Source organism: Canis lupus, chromosome 6, assembly GCF_011100685.1.
Source record: "Canis lupus familiaris isolate Mischka breed German Shepherd chromosome 6, alternate assembly UU_Cfam_GSD_1.0, whole genome shotgun sequence".
In the NCBI taxonomy this organism is placed as follows: domain Eukaryota; kingdom Metazoa; phylum Chordata; class Mammalia; order Carnivora; family Canidae; genus Canis; species Canis lupus.
Window position 1 is genome coordinate 42354943 of NC_049227.1, and position 13706 is coordinate 42368648.

At 63.0% G+C, this 13706-nt stretch overlaps 1 protein-coding gene across 1 annotated transcript; it reads left to right on the forward strand.

Annotated features, from left to right (window-relative positions):
- The first annotated feature begins 1505 nt into the window (after positions 1-1505).
- On the forward strand, positions 1506-10647 carry ALX3 (ALX homeobox 3). Its single transcript, XM_038541050.1, has 4 exons — positions 1506-1782; positions 6180-6496; positions 9179-9307; positions 9473-10647. The coding sequence occupies exons 1-4, from the start codon at positions 1506-1508 to the stop codon at positions 9779-9781; spliced, it is 1032 nt and encodes a 343-aa protein (XP_038396978.1). The 3' UTR covers positions 9782-10647.
- The last annotated feature ends 3059 nt before the right edge of the window (positions 10648-13706 follow it).

Here is a 13706-nt window from a genome sequence, read left to right on the forward strand (position 1 = left end):
GAGCCTCCCTCTTGGCTGGAAGTACCAGCCCCAGGTGCTCCCACCTCACTGCCCCAGTCTGCAGTCTGTGATTAGGGGCCCTAATAGCCATAATGCTCCAATGTGGTGTTTAAACCAATAAGGCTTCAGAGAAGTTACGGTATGTTTAATAATGGCTTAATGACTACTTGCGAGATGCAAGGCTTCTGGTTCCTGTTTGGCCTTGATTTACAGCCCAACTCTGGCTGAGGACAGCCAAGAAACCCCCTCTAAGCCCCCAGCGGAAGAGGGAGGTGTTCACACCAGGCCCCTTGGATTCCTTTAAAAATTGAGAATTCAAATGAAATACAAATGATGTCTGACTCCCCACTTCTCTCACTGGTCTCTGGAGGCACTGACAATAAAAAGCAATGTAACCCAGACCTGGGGACTCCTCAAGATCCACAGAGGTGAGCAGGGTCCCAGGGCCCTCAGGAGTTTCTTCCCAGATCTTAGGGTGGGGGTTGTTTCCCTTCTGACAAATTCCTAGCTACCTGGCTAGTCCTATGCTTCCTTCTGGCTGGGGAGACTCCTAGGAGTGGCCCCCCTACCCCCTCACTTCTCTGCAAAATGGTAGGCCTGGGGTCTGGCCAGAGCCAGCCTTCCTCCAGTGGATCCGCACACACTTCCAGATCATTTGAAAGGTGTTCGTTGCACGCCTGCTGTTCAGACCCAAAACCCTCTATGTGCTCCTCCACCTGCTCCAAAGACAGCCTCTGCTGGACCCTGTTCAGTCCTGAGCAAGTCTCCTTGCACGGCTGGGCCTGCGTCTGCTTCTCAAGCCCACCAGGGCTCTACGGGTTGACTCGCTCCAGACTCCAGAGTCAGACGAAGACACTAGTGACAGGTCCAGATCCGACCGCTGATTAATGGTCGGGCCCAGGCCCTAACTTCCCAGCCCCCATTCCCGGATTAGCGCTGTCTCCGAGCCTCTCCCGAGGACTCCCGGCCCCGGCGGAGCAAGGGATCCCCAAGGAACGCGGTTCTGTCCGAGGCCACGTTTTTCCGGCTCCCGGCAAAGAGTTAGGTAAGGGCCCGGCCCAGCCCCTCCCCCACGCCGCCTTCTCGAGGCTTCGGTCGGGAGACCAGGCCTCAGAGCGTCTGCCGGGCGGGCCTCACGCCCCTAGGGGCCAGGCCTCGGGGCGCAGCTCGGCCGGGGGACTCACCGAGGCCCGCACCAGAGGGGGCCCTGCCGGCTGCCGTCGGGAGAAGGCGGCTTCCTCCGTCCGCTCCAGCTGCCGCGGGTCGCGGCGGGGGCCAACCAGGGGGCTCCCGGGCGCCGAGGGGTTAACCCGCGCGGGGCCGCACGTGACGTGGATGGTTCCAGCACTGAGTCAGCGGCCCCCCCGCCCCCCGCCCCCCGCGGCGCGCGCCGCTCCCGGGGCTCCGCGCCCCCGCGCCCAGGGCCCTCCCCCTTGGCGGCGCTCACAGGCCGCACGGGCAGCGCGAGCCCCGGAGCCCCCGCGGCCTGCGCGCCGGGAGCCGGCATGGACCCCGAGCGCTGCGCGCGGTTCGGCGTGGGGCCCGGGACTGGCCCCTACGCGGCCGCGGACGGCGAGCCTCCCGGCCCCCCGGGGGCCCCCGCCGGCGCGCCTCACCTGCACCCCGCGCCGCCCCGCGGCCCGCGCCCGACCCGCTTTGCGGCCTGCGCGCCCCTGGAGCCCTACGCCCCGCAGCCCGCCCGGCCGCCCGCCAGGTACCTGCAGGGCCTCGGGCCCGGCCCGGCGCTCAACGGCAGCCACTTCTACGAGGGCCCCGCGGAAGGTAACGCGCGGCGCGGCCGTGCGCGCAGCCCGACCTCGGGAGCCCCCGGGCCTCGCCGCGCCCGGCCGCAGCCCCGCCGGCCTGGTCCGGGCAGGGCCGGGCCCCGTGCCTCCCGTGGCGGGAAGGGGAGGCGGGAGGTCGCGCGGGGGGGCGCGGCGACAGGCCCGCGGGCGACCGGAGGCGGGAAGCAGAGACCACGCTCGGCCGGATGGGCTGGAGGTGCCGCCGGCCCGGGCGCCCGCAGCGGGCCGGGGCCCGGCCTCCGTGTGCGGCGGCCTCCGTGTGCGGCGGCCGTGCGGGCCCGGCGCGCGCCCCGACGCGGAGACGCCAAGCAGGACGGGGCCGCGGGCTGCGGCCTGGCTCCCCGGGCCTCCCCGGGCCCAGCCGCGGCGAGGAAGGCGCCCCTGCGCCTTCGGAAGGCTCTGGGCGGCGCGGCCGCGGCCCAGCCCGCGCTTCGGGGCGCCCTCCACACGGAGTGACTGTGTTCTTCCTTCTCAGACCACCCCGGGCCCGGCGTCACGCTCGGCGACGGGCGCCCTTCCCGCCGTCTCGGCGTCCTCGCACCGGACCGTCGCCGCTGGGCCGTCGAGAGCAGCCCGGGCGGGGCTCCCCCTGGGCGCCTCGGCCGCGGGTGCCGCCGCTGCACCAAGGCCCGACCGCCCGCGCCGCCCGCCCGCCGCCGCCCGCTGCACCCGCTGGCCTGTCGGGGCCGGGCGCCCGCTCCGTCTGCGCGCCTCGGGCCCGAGCTGGATCCTCCGGAGCGGGCCCGGCCCTCCCGCGCCCCGCTGGCCCCCGCCGGCCTCCGCCGAGGGCCGGGCGGCTCGGGCCCTGGCCTGGCCGGGCGGTGGGAATGTGTAGGGGAGGGCGGGAGGCGTGTGGGGGTCAGCGGAGGAAATGAGCGAGTGCGCGGAGCTTCGTGGCTGTGCCCTTTCAAAGAGGCTCTCCTGATAAAAACCACAGTTGGGACTTAATGAGAAGCAGTTGGCCCGGCTCCTCTGATCCCAGCCAGACGGCGGCGGCCGCGCAGCGCCGGGAGCACCGCTGGGGACAGGTACCCGGCCTGGCTCGGCGCCCGCGGCGGGCAGCCCCCGCCCGCGGACCCGCGTCCCTGCCCGGCGCGCCGAGTGCGCTCGCACCGCGGGACCCCGGGCGGGCGCGCTGCGGAGAGCGGAGCGGAGAGCGGAGCGGCGGGGCCGCGGCCGGCGACGGCGTCACCAACGGAGCGCGCAGAGGTAAAACCAAACCGGGTCAACAACAACTAAAAATAAGGGAAAGGAACCCGAACAAAACAACGCGGGAGGGAGGCGAGAAGGAGAGGTCGACGAAAGCCAGCGAGCAGGGCGGAAGGTTAGGAAATACACGGAGAGCGAAAGGAAAAACAAACAAAACAAAAAACAAAAAAAAAAAAAACGGAGGATCGAACGATCGAATGAAGCGGGTAAATGGAGAAGGACGGAAAGGACTAAGTAGAGGCAGAAAAAAATGAAAGGAAAAGAGGACATCCTGAAAGAGCAGAAAGCAGCAAAAGGAGACCGAGTGGGAGAGGAAAACGAACGGTTCTCGTTGAGCGGGGAGCCGGCCGAACGAAAACCAGGCGCCCCGGTGAGCGCGGAGCCCGGGCCGGAGCGCGGCGGGGCGCGGCTGCCGGGGCGCGGCCGCGGGGCACTGGGGCCACGCCGCCTGCCGGGTGGGAAGTGGCGGCCGAGGGCAGCCCCCTTACTTCCCAGCTTCTACGTTGACCGGCTCCGAGCGTTTCCAGTTTAGACCAGTGAGCGCGCAGCTGCGCCCCATCTGCGCCGGGGTCCCCGGCACCGGGCGCTCCGCCTCGGCCGGCCCAGCCCCCCCGCCGCGGTGCCGGCCGTGCCAGCACCCCCGGAGCCCCGTGCGCGGGCGGCGAGGGCCGGGGAAGCGCCGAGCTGGGCCGCCCCGCGTGGCCCCTGCCACGACCGAGCGGAACCGCGGGCGCGCCCACCGGGCCGCCGGCGCCGTGGAGAAGGCCTGGGGCCCGGCGTGCGGGCCGAAGCTGCCGCGCTCGGGGGAGCACCGAGGCCCCGCTGGCGCCCTGCGCGCGGCGTTGCGCTCGGGTTGTCCGCCCGGACCCCTGCGAGCTCAGCCGATCGCGTGGGACACGGCGCGAAGCCGGGCTCCGCGGAGGCTGGAAGCCGGGTGCTGGGGCCCCGGCGGCCCCGGGTGGGGGGCCTGCCCTGCCCCGTGGCCGCGCCAGAGGGCCGGATGGACTTGGGCTGGGGGCGGCGGCCCGGGACTGCAGGCGACCCCCGAGCGCAGCCGCCGCCTGAGAGCGGCTGGCTTCCCCAAGTGCTCTGCCCTCCTTGCTTCCCCTGACCGCCGCCCGCGGGGTGCCCCCTCCCCTCTTCTGCGCTGGGCCGCGCTCTCCAGGAGGCATTCCGTGAGGTGTGCCCCTGCCACCACCCCCCCTCGCCAAGCGGGGGATGCCTGCTTCTCCGTGGAGCCCTCCAGGTAGTTGGAGGTTTGGGGCAATGGCAGTGAGGGGGGAAGAAGTTCCCTGGTGCCCCGGGAGGGCTGCAGAATGGGCAGGCATGGGAGGCTTGGCCCCTTTTTTGAGTGCCTGTTCAGAAAAGTCTTGTTGCACTTTTATCTCTTACTCTGGTAGGTCAGAGCCAGAGCTAGTCACTGTTCTCTGGGCAGATCCTGTTCAGACACTGAGGGCCCAAGAGCCAGATGAGCAAGCTTCAGAACTTTGGGGAGCCCTCTACAGTGACGTCAGTGCTCCCCCACCGCCACCCCATCCCTGAGCCACCCTCACCCTTCTCTGCCTAGAGTCCAGCAGGACCTCCCTCTGAACCCAGGACTCCAAGATCCCCTCTCTCAGACTTGCTCTATGTGGGGTGTCCCTTCCAAGCTCCCACTCTCCCTGACCATCTCCAGTTATTTGGCTCAGTTTCCATGAGTCCTTCCGAAGCTGCTGCCCATGGAACTCCCCCTAGAACCAAAACACATTGGCCAAGGATGGAAGTCGTGGCCAGGGCCCTTTCTCCTGGATGCTCGCTGAGCTGGGAGCCTGTTGCTGTCCGCAGCCCAGAGAGCAGGCCCTGACTCTGCCAGGCCTCCAGGACACTCTCACAACACAGCCTGGCGGGTCCTGGGAGGTCACCAACCACATTCCCACTGAGGGGGACCTTGCCCGACTCATTCTCCGTCCTCCATAGTCCAGATGGGGACTCATCAGAGCCAGAACCGAGAGCCCCATCTCTCTGGTCCCATCCTTCCCTGATGACAGCTGTGATCCTGATACCAAGTTCCAAGGAGGAAACTGCCTGTTGGTGCCAGCTTGCTGGGCCTCCCAGGGCCTAGGCCCCTGCTACGGATGGCCCAGGGCCAGGGCAGGGGTGTGTGAGTCTGTGGGGCGGCTTTGTGGCAGCCCTCCTGCTGTCCCAGCAGACTCTTGAGATTTCATGACAGTGCTGATGTGGGGCCTTGCCACAGAAGAGGGCAGAGCAGTTGGGTGACCTGTTTTCAGCATGCCTGGGTTGTGGCAGGGCTCCACCAAGCCTCGAGAGTGAGGGTTAATGTGTCAGAGTGGGGCTGCCAGGAACGGCGTCCAGCTGCAGTCAGGTCCCCCCATCTGGGGAGCCATCTGAAACTGCTGAGGAGGGAGGGGGCAGCCGAGGGCTAGAATGTTGGGGTTGGAAGCTGAGTCCTGTTTCCACACTGGCCTCCCCCCCCCCAACTCTTCTCTCCACATAGCCTATCTCTTGCTCTCTAATCCTAGAGCTCAAGTCTTTGTGCCCAAACATCACAGTTTTCAGAGGAATGCGACAATCTTTCTGGATGCCCCTTTGCCCTGTCTTGCCCTTCATGCCCCAAGGCTGGGGGATTTGACATTGCCCTGAGACTTGGGGTCCAGAGAATGAGGCACAACAGACCAGCCAAAGGGGATGTGAGTGTCCCTGTCTGTTGCCTGCCTGGACCTGGGACCAGAGGCATGGCCTGAGGACCTGGGAACCATGGCTGGAGGAGGCACTTCCTGGCAGGGGCGGGAGATGTCAGCCACCCCATCTTCACCCCCTCCTCCTGCCTCTGTGCTCAGCCCTGCCATGGCGCCAATCCTGGCACCTCCACACCCTGTGGGACGCACCACCACAAAGCGCTTCCCCTGAAATGAACCCTCCTCTGGCCCCAGCAGATCCGCCCAGACCACAGAGCACATGGTTCCCCAGGGCCCCCTCCCCAGCTGGAGGCTCAGCAAGCAGGCCTCCGAATGCCAGGCTCCCATGGAGGATGGCTGCTGAGACAAGGGAAGAGAAAGGAAGGGGGAGGCGGGGACTGAAGCGTCAACTGTTCTTCCCCCTCCCCCAGTCCACCCACAAAACCCCCTGGTTCGATTTCCATCCTCCTTTTTGTGTTTTCCATTGCAGCCGAGGAGAAGGCCTCCAAAGCTGCCAGCTTCCCCCAGCTGCCCTTGGACTGCCGAGGGGCCCCCAGAGACGGGCCCTCTAACTTGCAAGGCTCCCCAGGCCCTTGTCTGGCCAGCCTGCGCGTCCCTCTGTCCCCGGGACTCCCCGACTCCATGGAGTTGGCCAAGAACAAGAGCAAGAAGCGCCGTAACCGCACGACCTTCAGCACATTCCAGCTGGAGGAGCTGGAGAAAGTCTTCCAGAAAACCCACTACCCTGATGTGTATGCCCGGGAGCAGCTGGCTCTGCGAACGGACCTAACCGAGGCCCGGGTACAGGTGAGGGCACCCCGGACACGGACCTCTCTGGCTGCCTCTACCACCCTGAGCATGGGCCGGCCACGGAAGGGTCTAGAGAGGCGGGCACAAGTGACACGCAGAGCCACCTTGCCCAGGTGCCTGCCTCCCCTGGAAGTGCCTCATGGGGTGGTGGCCTCTCGGAATCTAAAGATCTATCTGGTGACTGACCAGGTGACTTGGGGCCTGCCATTGGATCTCAGTGTCACTTTTCCTATGTAGGGTGGTCTTTGAGGATCACAGATGTGACCGCGTTTTGGAAGCAGGGAAATGCTGAACATATCAGGCTGCTCCTGATATAGCTGTGCAGAGCAGAGCTGGAGGGTCCCTGCTGGGGCGTCTCAGGCTCAGTGATGCTCAAAGCCATCCTGAGCCAGTGACTGTCCGGCCTGCCAGCTCCAGGCCCTGGCCGGAAGAGGCTGGCCAGGGGCCCTTCCCCACCCAGCCTGCTCTCCCCAGCAGAGATCAGCCCCAGGGCTTCCTGGGTAGGGCTGTGGCCAGCTTCCCAGGGGTTGGGGGTGAAGGAATGGAGGGTGCTGGAAACTGGGGAGAGGGAAAAGGGAAGTCCATGCCCAAGATACGTTGGAAGTGAGAAAGGACACAAAGGTGGCAAGCGGCGGTGGGGGGGGGTGGGGGGGCGGGGGGGGGGTGGAAGGAGGCTTCAGTAAAGACCTAGCCTCGGAGGAAGGTGGTGGTGGTTGCCTTGCTTTGACTTTGAACTGGCGTGAGGCACGACAAGCTCCCGGGCCAAGGGCCAAGCGAGAGGCACTGGGAGAGGGGTGGGGATGTGGGCTCCTCCGGAGAGGTGAGGAGGTGACGTTTAGACGGGATTGTCTTGCCCACCACAGGGGAGACCAAGTGGGACAGAGCTCATACATAGCACACCCTGTATTGAGCCTCCTGGCCAAATGTGGGGACCAGCAGGCCAATCCACAAAGAGGCCAGCTGCCTTCTAGCAGACAAGGTCTTACAGTGGGATTCAGCATAGGACCAGAGGGGCTTGGGCTGTTTCCCCTTCTCTTCTGGGTCCTCCTGCTTTCACTCTTCCTCCCAGGTGGCTCCCAAAACAGACTTTTAGGACAGCCGTCCCAGGGTGCTCCAGGGCCTGGGGCCATCGGGGTAAGAGACTGAGCATTCACAACAGCCCCAGATTCCATGAGCCACGAAGTCCAGAACATCGAGTCTCTGGACCCTCAGCGAGCCTCTGGGGTGGGGTCTGAATAGCTGTCTCAGTGGAACCGCCTTGGAGAAGTAGAGCGCATCACCCCACCCCTCTCCCAGGCCTTTTCAAACCTGAAGGGATGCAGGGGTGGCCGCAAGGCCCTCAGACCTAGTCTAAAAGCTTCCCCGATAATTGAGGCCCTGGAGTAGGGCTCTTTTCTCCGCGGGGAATATGACATCCACCCATAGACCCTGCCCGGTGGAGAGCAATGGACAAGCTCGCAGGGCCAGAGCGCAGGTGCAAGTCTACAGTGGGGACCGTAGAGACAACCTGGCGATGGTGGGAAGAACGGCTGCAGACTCCTTCATCTGCCCACAGGGGAAGAACAGAGAAGGGAAGGCTGGGCAGGTGGGATCGTCCGTCCCTGCCCCAGGCCTGCTCTGGGCTCCCGGCATCTGGGGCTGAGGGGGCTGGGGGCGTGCTAAGCTCCCTAACCATCGTGGCTTCACCTGCCTGCACAGGTAGGGATGGCCACCACGGGGGAGTGTGTGAGGGGCTAAGGTGGGGTTGCTTACACATGCACATGCGCGTGAGTGTGCACACACACACACACACACAGGGAATTTCTTTTGTTGGGGCTCCCAACTAGATCCCAGGAAAGCAAGGGGATGGTTTGGTCTGGTCTTGATGTGGCCAACATCTAGCCCAGCACCCGACACATAAATGTTTATTAAATGATAGAAATACAAAGTGCATACACAGGTACACACAAAAAGAACAGCCACAGGGTGAGTGCCAAGTGATAAATTTGTCACAGATACATACACAGATGTGCACAGCACACAGGCCACTCTCACCTGCCAGGTGTTCACAAATGAGAAGGGAGCCAGATTACAAAATGGACAATGGTGACAGAGTGTGGAAGTCTGAGAGAACTGGCAGCACGGGCCCGGGCCGGTGGCCAGAGAGGTGTGTGTGTTGGGGGGGCGGGCAGCCCAGGCAGGGTAGCAAGGTGGCAGACGGTTTCAAAAGCGCTGGTGTGACAGGCAAGTGGGAGGAATCCGGTGATGCCACCAGGCCGCGGATGAAGCTGTGGAGAGGAGCGGGCTCAGTTCCCTGGGGCTTTTTTAAGGAGCTGAACGCTGGGATGAGGTCGGGGCACCTGGGGACGGAGGAGGCCGGAGGAGGCCGGAGGAGGCCGGAGGAGGCCGGGGCTAGAGCCCTGGGCCCTGCGTGGTGCGAGCAGGCTGGAGAACCGAGAGGGTGACTCAGCTTGGTGACAGGGTGAGGGGTGGCCCAAGGGACCAGTGGGGCCCCTGGGAACTCCGGCCTCTGCTAGGCCCCCCTGCAAGCTCGCCCGCCCGGCCCTGAGAACTGGGGATTTGCAGCCTCCCGCGGGCGGCCAGCTCCCCGCCCCATGGGAGGAGCCGCGGTCTCCCCAGAGGGCACTGTTCCTCGGGGGCCACTCTGTCACTCCCTCAGCCTCTCCCCTCGGTCCCCAGGTCTGGTTCCAGAACCGCAGAGCCAAGTGGCGGAAGCGGGAGCGATTCGGGAAGATCCAGGAGGGGCGCAACCCCTTCCCGTCGGCCTACGACGCCTCCGTGCTGCCGCGAGCGGCCAGCCACGCCCAGGTGAGGCCGCGCTGCCGCGGGAACTGCAGGGCCCTCTCGTGAGGGAGGCGGCGGCAGGGGGCTCCTGAGGCGGGGGGAGGCTTCCTGGGAAGCAAAGACCGAGCCCCTGGTGAGGGAGGCAGCCCTGGGCCACTCATCATGGGCCTTCGTTCTGTCTCTTTGCAGCTGCAGAACTCCCTGTGGCCCAGCCCGGGGTCTGGGAGCCCCCCAGGTCCCTGCCTCGTGTCTCCAGAGGGCATGGCCTCCCCGTGCATGTCCCCGTACTCCCACTCCCATGGCAATGTGGCTGGCTTCATGGGGGTGCCTGCCTCCCCCGGAGCCCACCCTGGCATCTACTCCATCCATGGCTTTTCCCCTGCCCTGGGGGGCCACAGCTTCGAGCCCACCCCAGAGGGCGACTATAAGTCTCCGAGCCTCATCTCGCTCAGGGTGAAGTCCAAGGAGCCACCCAGCCTACTGAACTGGACCACGTGATCAGCTGCGTGGACACGCAGACTAAGCTGCCACCCCCGGGTCTGATCCCAGCTGCTCCCACCCCACCCCAGCCTGGATGTCAGAGAGGACACCCCTCTGCCTCCAAGCCCCCCCTGGCTCCCGGAGGCAGGCAGGGCAGCTGGGATCCTCAGCCTCCCGCAGGGAACAAGCTAGAGACTTTCCTCCTAAGCTAAGGGGGGCCTGCCCAGGACAAAGGGGGCTGCAAAGCGGGTAGCGCTCTTCCTACTGCGCACTGGGTCCCAACATCCAGCTCGGCTGGAGGAAGACACTGTCCTGCTTCCTCCAGACTTTGTCCAAGTTTAACTGTCATCCCTCCAGCTGAAATGCCTGAATTGGTTCCTCATTCAGGGAACCCGGGAAAGTTAGGAGGACGACACAGGTTGAAGCAGGAGGAGTTCTTTGTGCCTTAGGGGAACCGACTTCCGCGAGCACCTAGGGCCATCTTCCCCTCCCGGCACTAGGGGGCGAGCACCTGGCGACTGGGGCTCACAGGCCTGAGGCCGGCCACGGAAGAGGCATGGGTAGCCCCTGCCCCAGCCGCCCCTCACTCCTGTCCTGTGCCCGCTTCTGCAACGGGGCCGGGCCCTGGAGTCCCCTTTGCCCCCAGGGGACATAAAGTCCACCAGAAACCACCAACTATTTGGATTCTTTTCTATGTGATCAGGCCAGCTGTGCCATGCAAACTGTAGGCTTCCTGGTTTACTCATTAGATGTTGGTTAAGAATAAAACAGATTTCCCAGATTCTAGCCCTTGAGATCTCAACCCCCTACTTTTGTTAAAAAAAAAAAAAAAAGAAAAAAAAATGTGCTGCCCAACATAATAATAAAGATGGCAGTAGTTCTTAGACCAAGTGATTGTTTACCTCAGGGTTTGGCACTTGGTTAGTGGGTGTGTCCAGGGTTCAGGCTGAGCCAGGGCCTCCTGAGGGGCCAGCAGGGATCCTGGGGACTAAGGGAAGCCAGCCCTGCAGCAGAGCCCCCCAAAGCGGATATATGCCACGCCTGGCCCTGTCACCTGCCCAGGAGCAGCTGGAGTGTGTGGCAGGAGGAAAGCCCAGCTCTAGGGCTGCTGGGGCTCGTGTGGAAGGGAAAATTGAGGGCTGGGGATGGGAAGGGGAGTGGGAAGGCAGAGATAAGCTTGTGGCTGAACTGGCAGTGGATGGGGGGTGGGATGAAAGGCGGGGGAGCCCACTGAGGGCTCTGAGCTCCCCTGGGCCAGAGCAGTGGGGGTGGGGCAGCCCCCTTCTCCCAGAGGCCCCAGAAGCGTGTCTGAGCTGTGGGGCAGAGACGAAAGCCAGGACTCTTTCTTGTGGTTTCAGAGTATTAGCCATTCTATCCTTCATCCCCACTTTCTGCCTTATCTCCGCAGCCTGGACGGCGGGAAGAAAGCAGGCCTGGCCCTCCCACCCTCTCCGTAAACACAACCACATTGCTCAGAGCTCAGCCCCAGCCACCACGCCCCGTGCCCCCACTTCCAGGCATGGAGAAACCAGAGCACACAAAGACACCAGTGCTGTGCTTAGTCCCAAAGGGGGTGTAAGGCCCCATCAGATCAGCTTTCCCTAAGACAGTCCCAGTGTGTCTAGGCTCGGGCACCCCTCAGAAGAAACCCGTGTCTTCCTTCCGTTCATTCGAGGGCCCGGCTTCTGGTGATTTCTCTTCTCTGTATTCATGCAGGCTCTGAGAGGTCCAGGTATGAGCCCTGTGTCCATCAGGAAGAGTCTGAGTAGTAGGAAGAGGCAGCCCCAGTATCTCCGAAGAACACAATCCCCTTCACACAGCAGGTTAATAATGAACTGGGAGTCAGACCCAAATTTCTAACTTAGGGCTAAGACCACTGCACTAGAAGTTTCTTCACCCAAGGAGTGGCCAGCCAGATTTTGGACTCCTGTGTCATAAAGTCACATGCAGAAAGACTATAGTTTGCTCTACAAATATTTATTGGGTGCCCACTCTGTGCCAAGCATTGTGCTGGGTGGCAGGGATAGAACAACAGTCAAGTAAAACAGTTCCCTCTCTCACACTGCAGGCGGAGGGGCGGGGGTGCACAGAGGAAAGACCTGTGAAAGCAAAGGGAGAGGTGGGGAAGAGACAGACTAGGGCAGACAGTAAAGGCAAAGCAGAGAGCCACGCAGCAGAGAAGAGGCAGGCGGAGGCTGGGAGCAAACCAGGCGGGAGGGAGGCCCTGGCGGGGGAGGGCACGGGGAGGCCAGAGACCAGCTACTGGCTCCCATCCAGGGGCATCTGCCCACAGCTCATATTTTTCTGTCCAGTGACAGCTAAATGAAGAGAAAGCTAACTTTACAACCGCCCACTTCACACATAATGAATATGAATGGGCATCCCGGAGCCTGTTCCCTGGGATTATCTGTGAGCCGATGGCTTCTCCCACTGACTGGGCCATCATAGAGGGCCTGTCCCCTGGCTGGGACACAGGCAGCCCTTCCACCTGCTTCCCATTAGCCATCCTCCCCTCCTCCTCCACGCCTTAGGCGTCCCACCCAACACAGCCCCTGAGTCTTTCAGATGCCCCTGCCCCCGCGCCTCACCCCAGAGGTGAATTAAATTTGGAATCCCACATTTAAGAGAGTTGCTAGTCTCAATGTCTCTTTGCTAAGGCCCCTCTCTGCGCCAGTGAGGCCCACCCAGAGAAGCCCTAAATCTTGGTCCTGGCAGGGGCATGGACCCCAGCCCCAGAGCAGAGAGCCCTAGCAAGTGGGCCCTTCAGTCTGGTCTCAGTCCAGGCATGAGGAAATGCTTCTCATTAGAGCCGCTCAATCTTCCTTCCCCACCTCCCCCCAAGCATTTACACATCAACCTGAATTACAGCCCTGAAGTGCAGACCTTCTGCAGCCCGCCCCCCCCCCCCACAGGAACACAGGCTCGCCAGGAAACGCTAGGAAACGCATTCCCTGTATCAGGCAGAGGGAGCACACACCTCACTCCTGCCCCAGCCTCTGCCCCAGGCTCATCCTACCCATCTTCCCCAGGGGTAAGGAACACAAAATGCCTGCTCCCAGAGCCCGAGTTTCCTGATGCTGGAGCCCCCACCCTTGCCCCTCACCCATGGCAGGCTCCCACGCCCAGTCTCTTTACCAGGGCACTGATCGGGGCCAGTGGAGCCCAGGGGGCCCTGCAGACATGTCTCTGCACCCACGTTAATGCTTTCACTTGCTCTCGTAGCCAATCTGTCCACCAACTGACAGCTCACCAAGCATAGTGAGAGTGTGGTGCTCTGTTCACCTGGATGCCCAGGGCACCTGGAACACAGCCTGGCCCAGAAGAGGTCTTCAAGGTGTGACGGCAGGGTGGCTAGGTGAGTGGCTGACTTTTGAGAGCCTTCTGTATTTAGAGCGCTGAGCTCAGGATGAGGGATAGGAGGAGGCCTAAGACATTATTCTGGCCCTTGAAGGAGGGTCTCTTTTCCAGAGGATTCAGGAAGTAGAAGCAAATCCAGTGCAGGCTAGAGTTGGAAGGGCCCTTGGCAGGACTGAGTAGCTATCATTTATGGGCCACGCTGTCCCTCCTCAGCCAGGTATGTGGGTCTATTATCCATTATTTTATTCAGCCCTCCTGACCACCTTGCTGTTTATTATTAATCGGATTTTTACAGATAAGCCAACTAAAGCAGAGAGCTTGATGAGCTCAAGGTCCTTCAGTGAATAAATGCAAGAGCCTGCAGCCTGAGGCTGACCCTGCCAAGTTGACAAACGAATGGCACAGCTACTGCTGCCCTGCGCTGTCAGTGCATTAGAGGATAGACAGGAAGCTAGCTTTCCGGGAGAGAAGCCCAATGGGAATGGAGGGGCTGCCACACACAAGAGTCCTCTGGGACCCAGGAGAGACAGACGCCCAGGCACAGGCTGAAAAGGAAGGTAGCAGCGACCACCCCCGAACTACCCTG

Bases quoted from the DNA above. Each gene is read 5' to 3' on its own strand.
- ALX3 (XM_038541050.1), top strand. From the start codon at position 1,506: ATGGACCCCGAGCGCTGCGCGCGGTTCGGCGTGGGGCCCGGGACTGGC. The intron at 6,497-9,178 runs GTGAGGGCACCC...CTCGGTCCCCAG, and splicing joins TAACCGAGGCCCGGGTACAG to GTCTGGTTCCAGAACCGCAG. The intron at 9,308-9,472 runs GTGAGGCCGCGC...GTCTCTTTGCAG, and splicing joins GAGCGGCCAGCCACGCCCAG to CTGCAGAACTCCCTGTGGCC.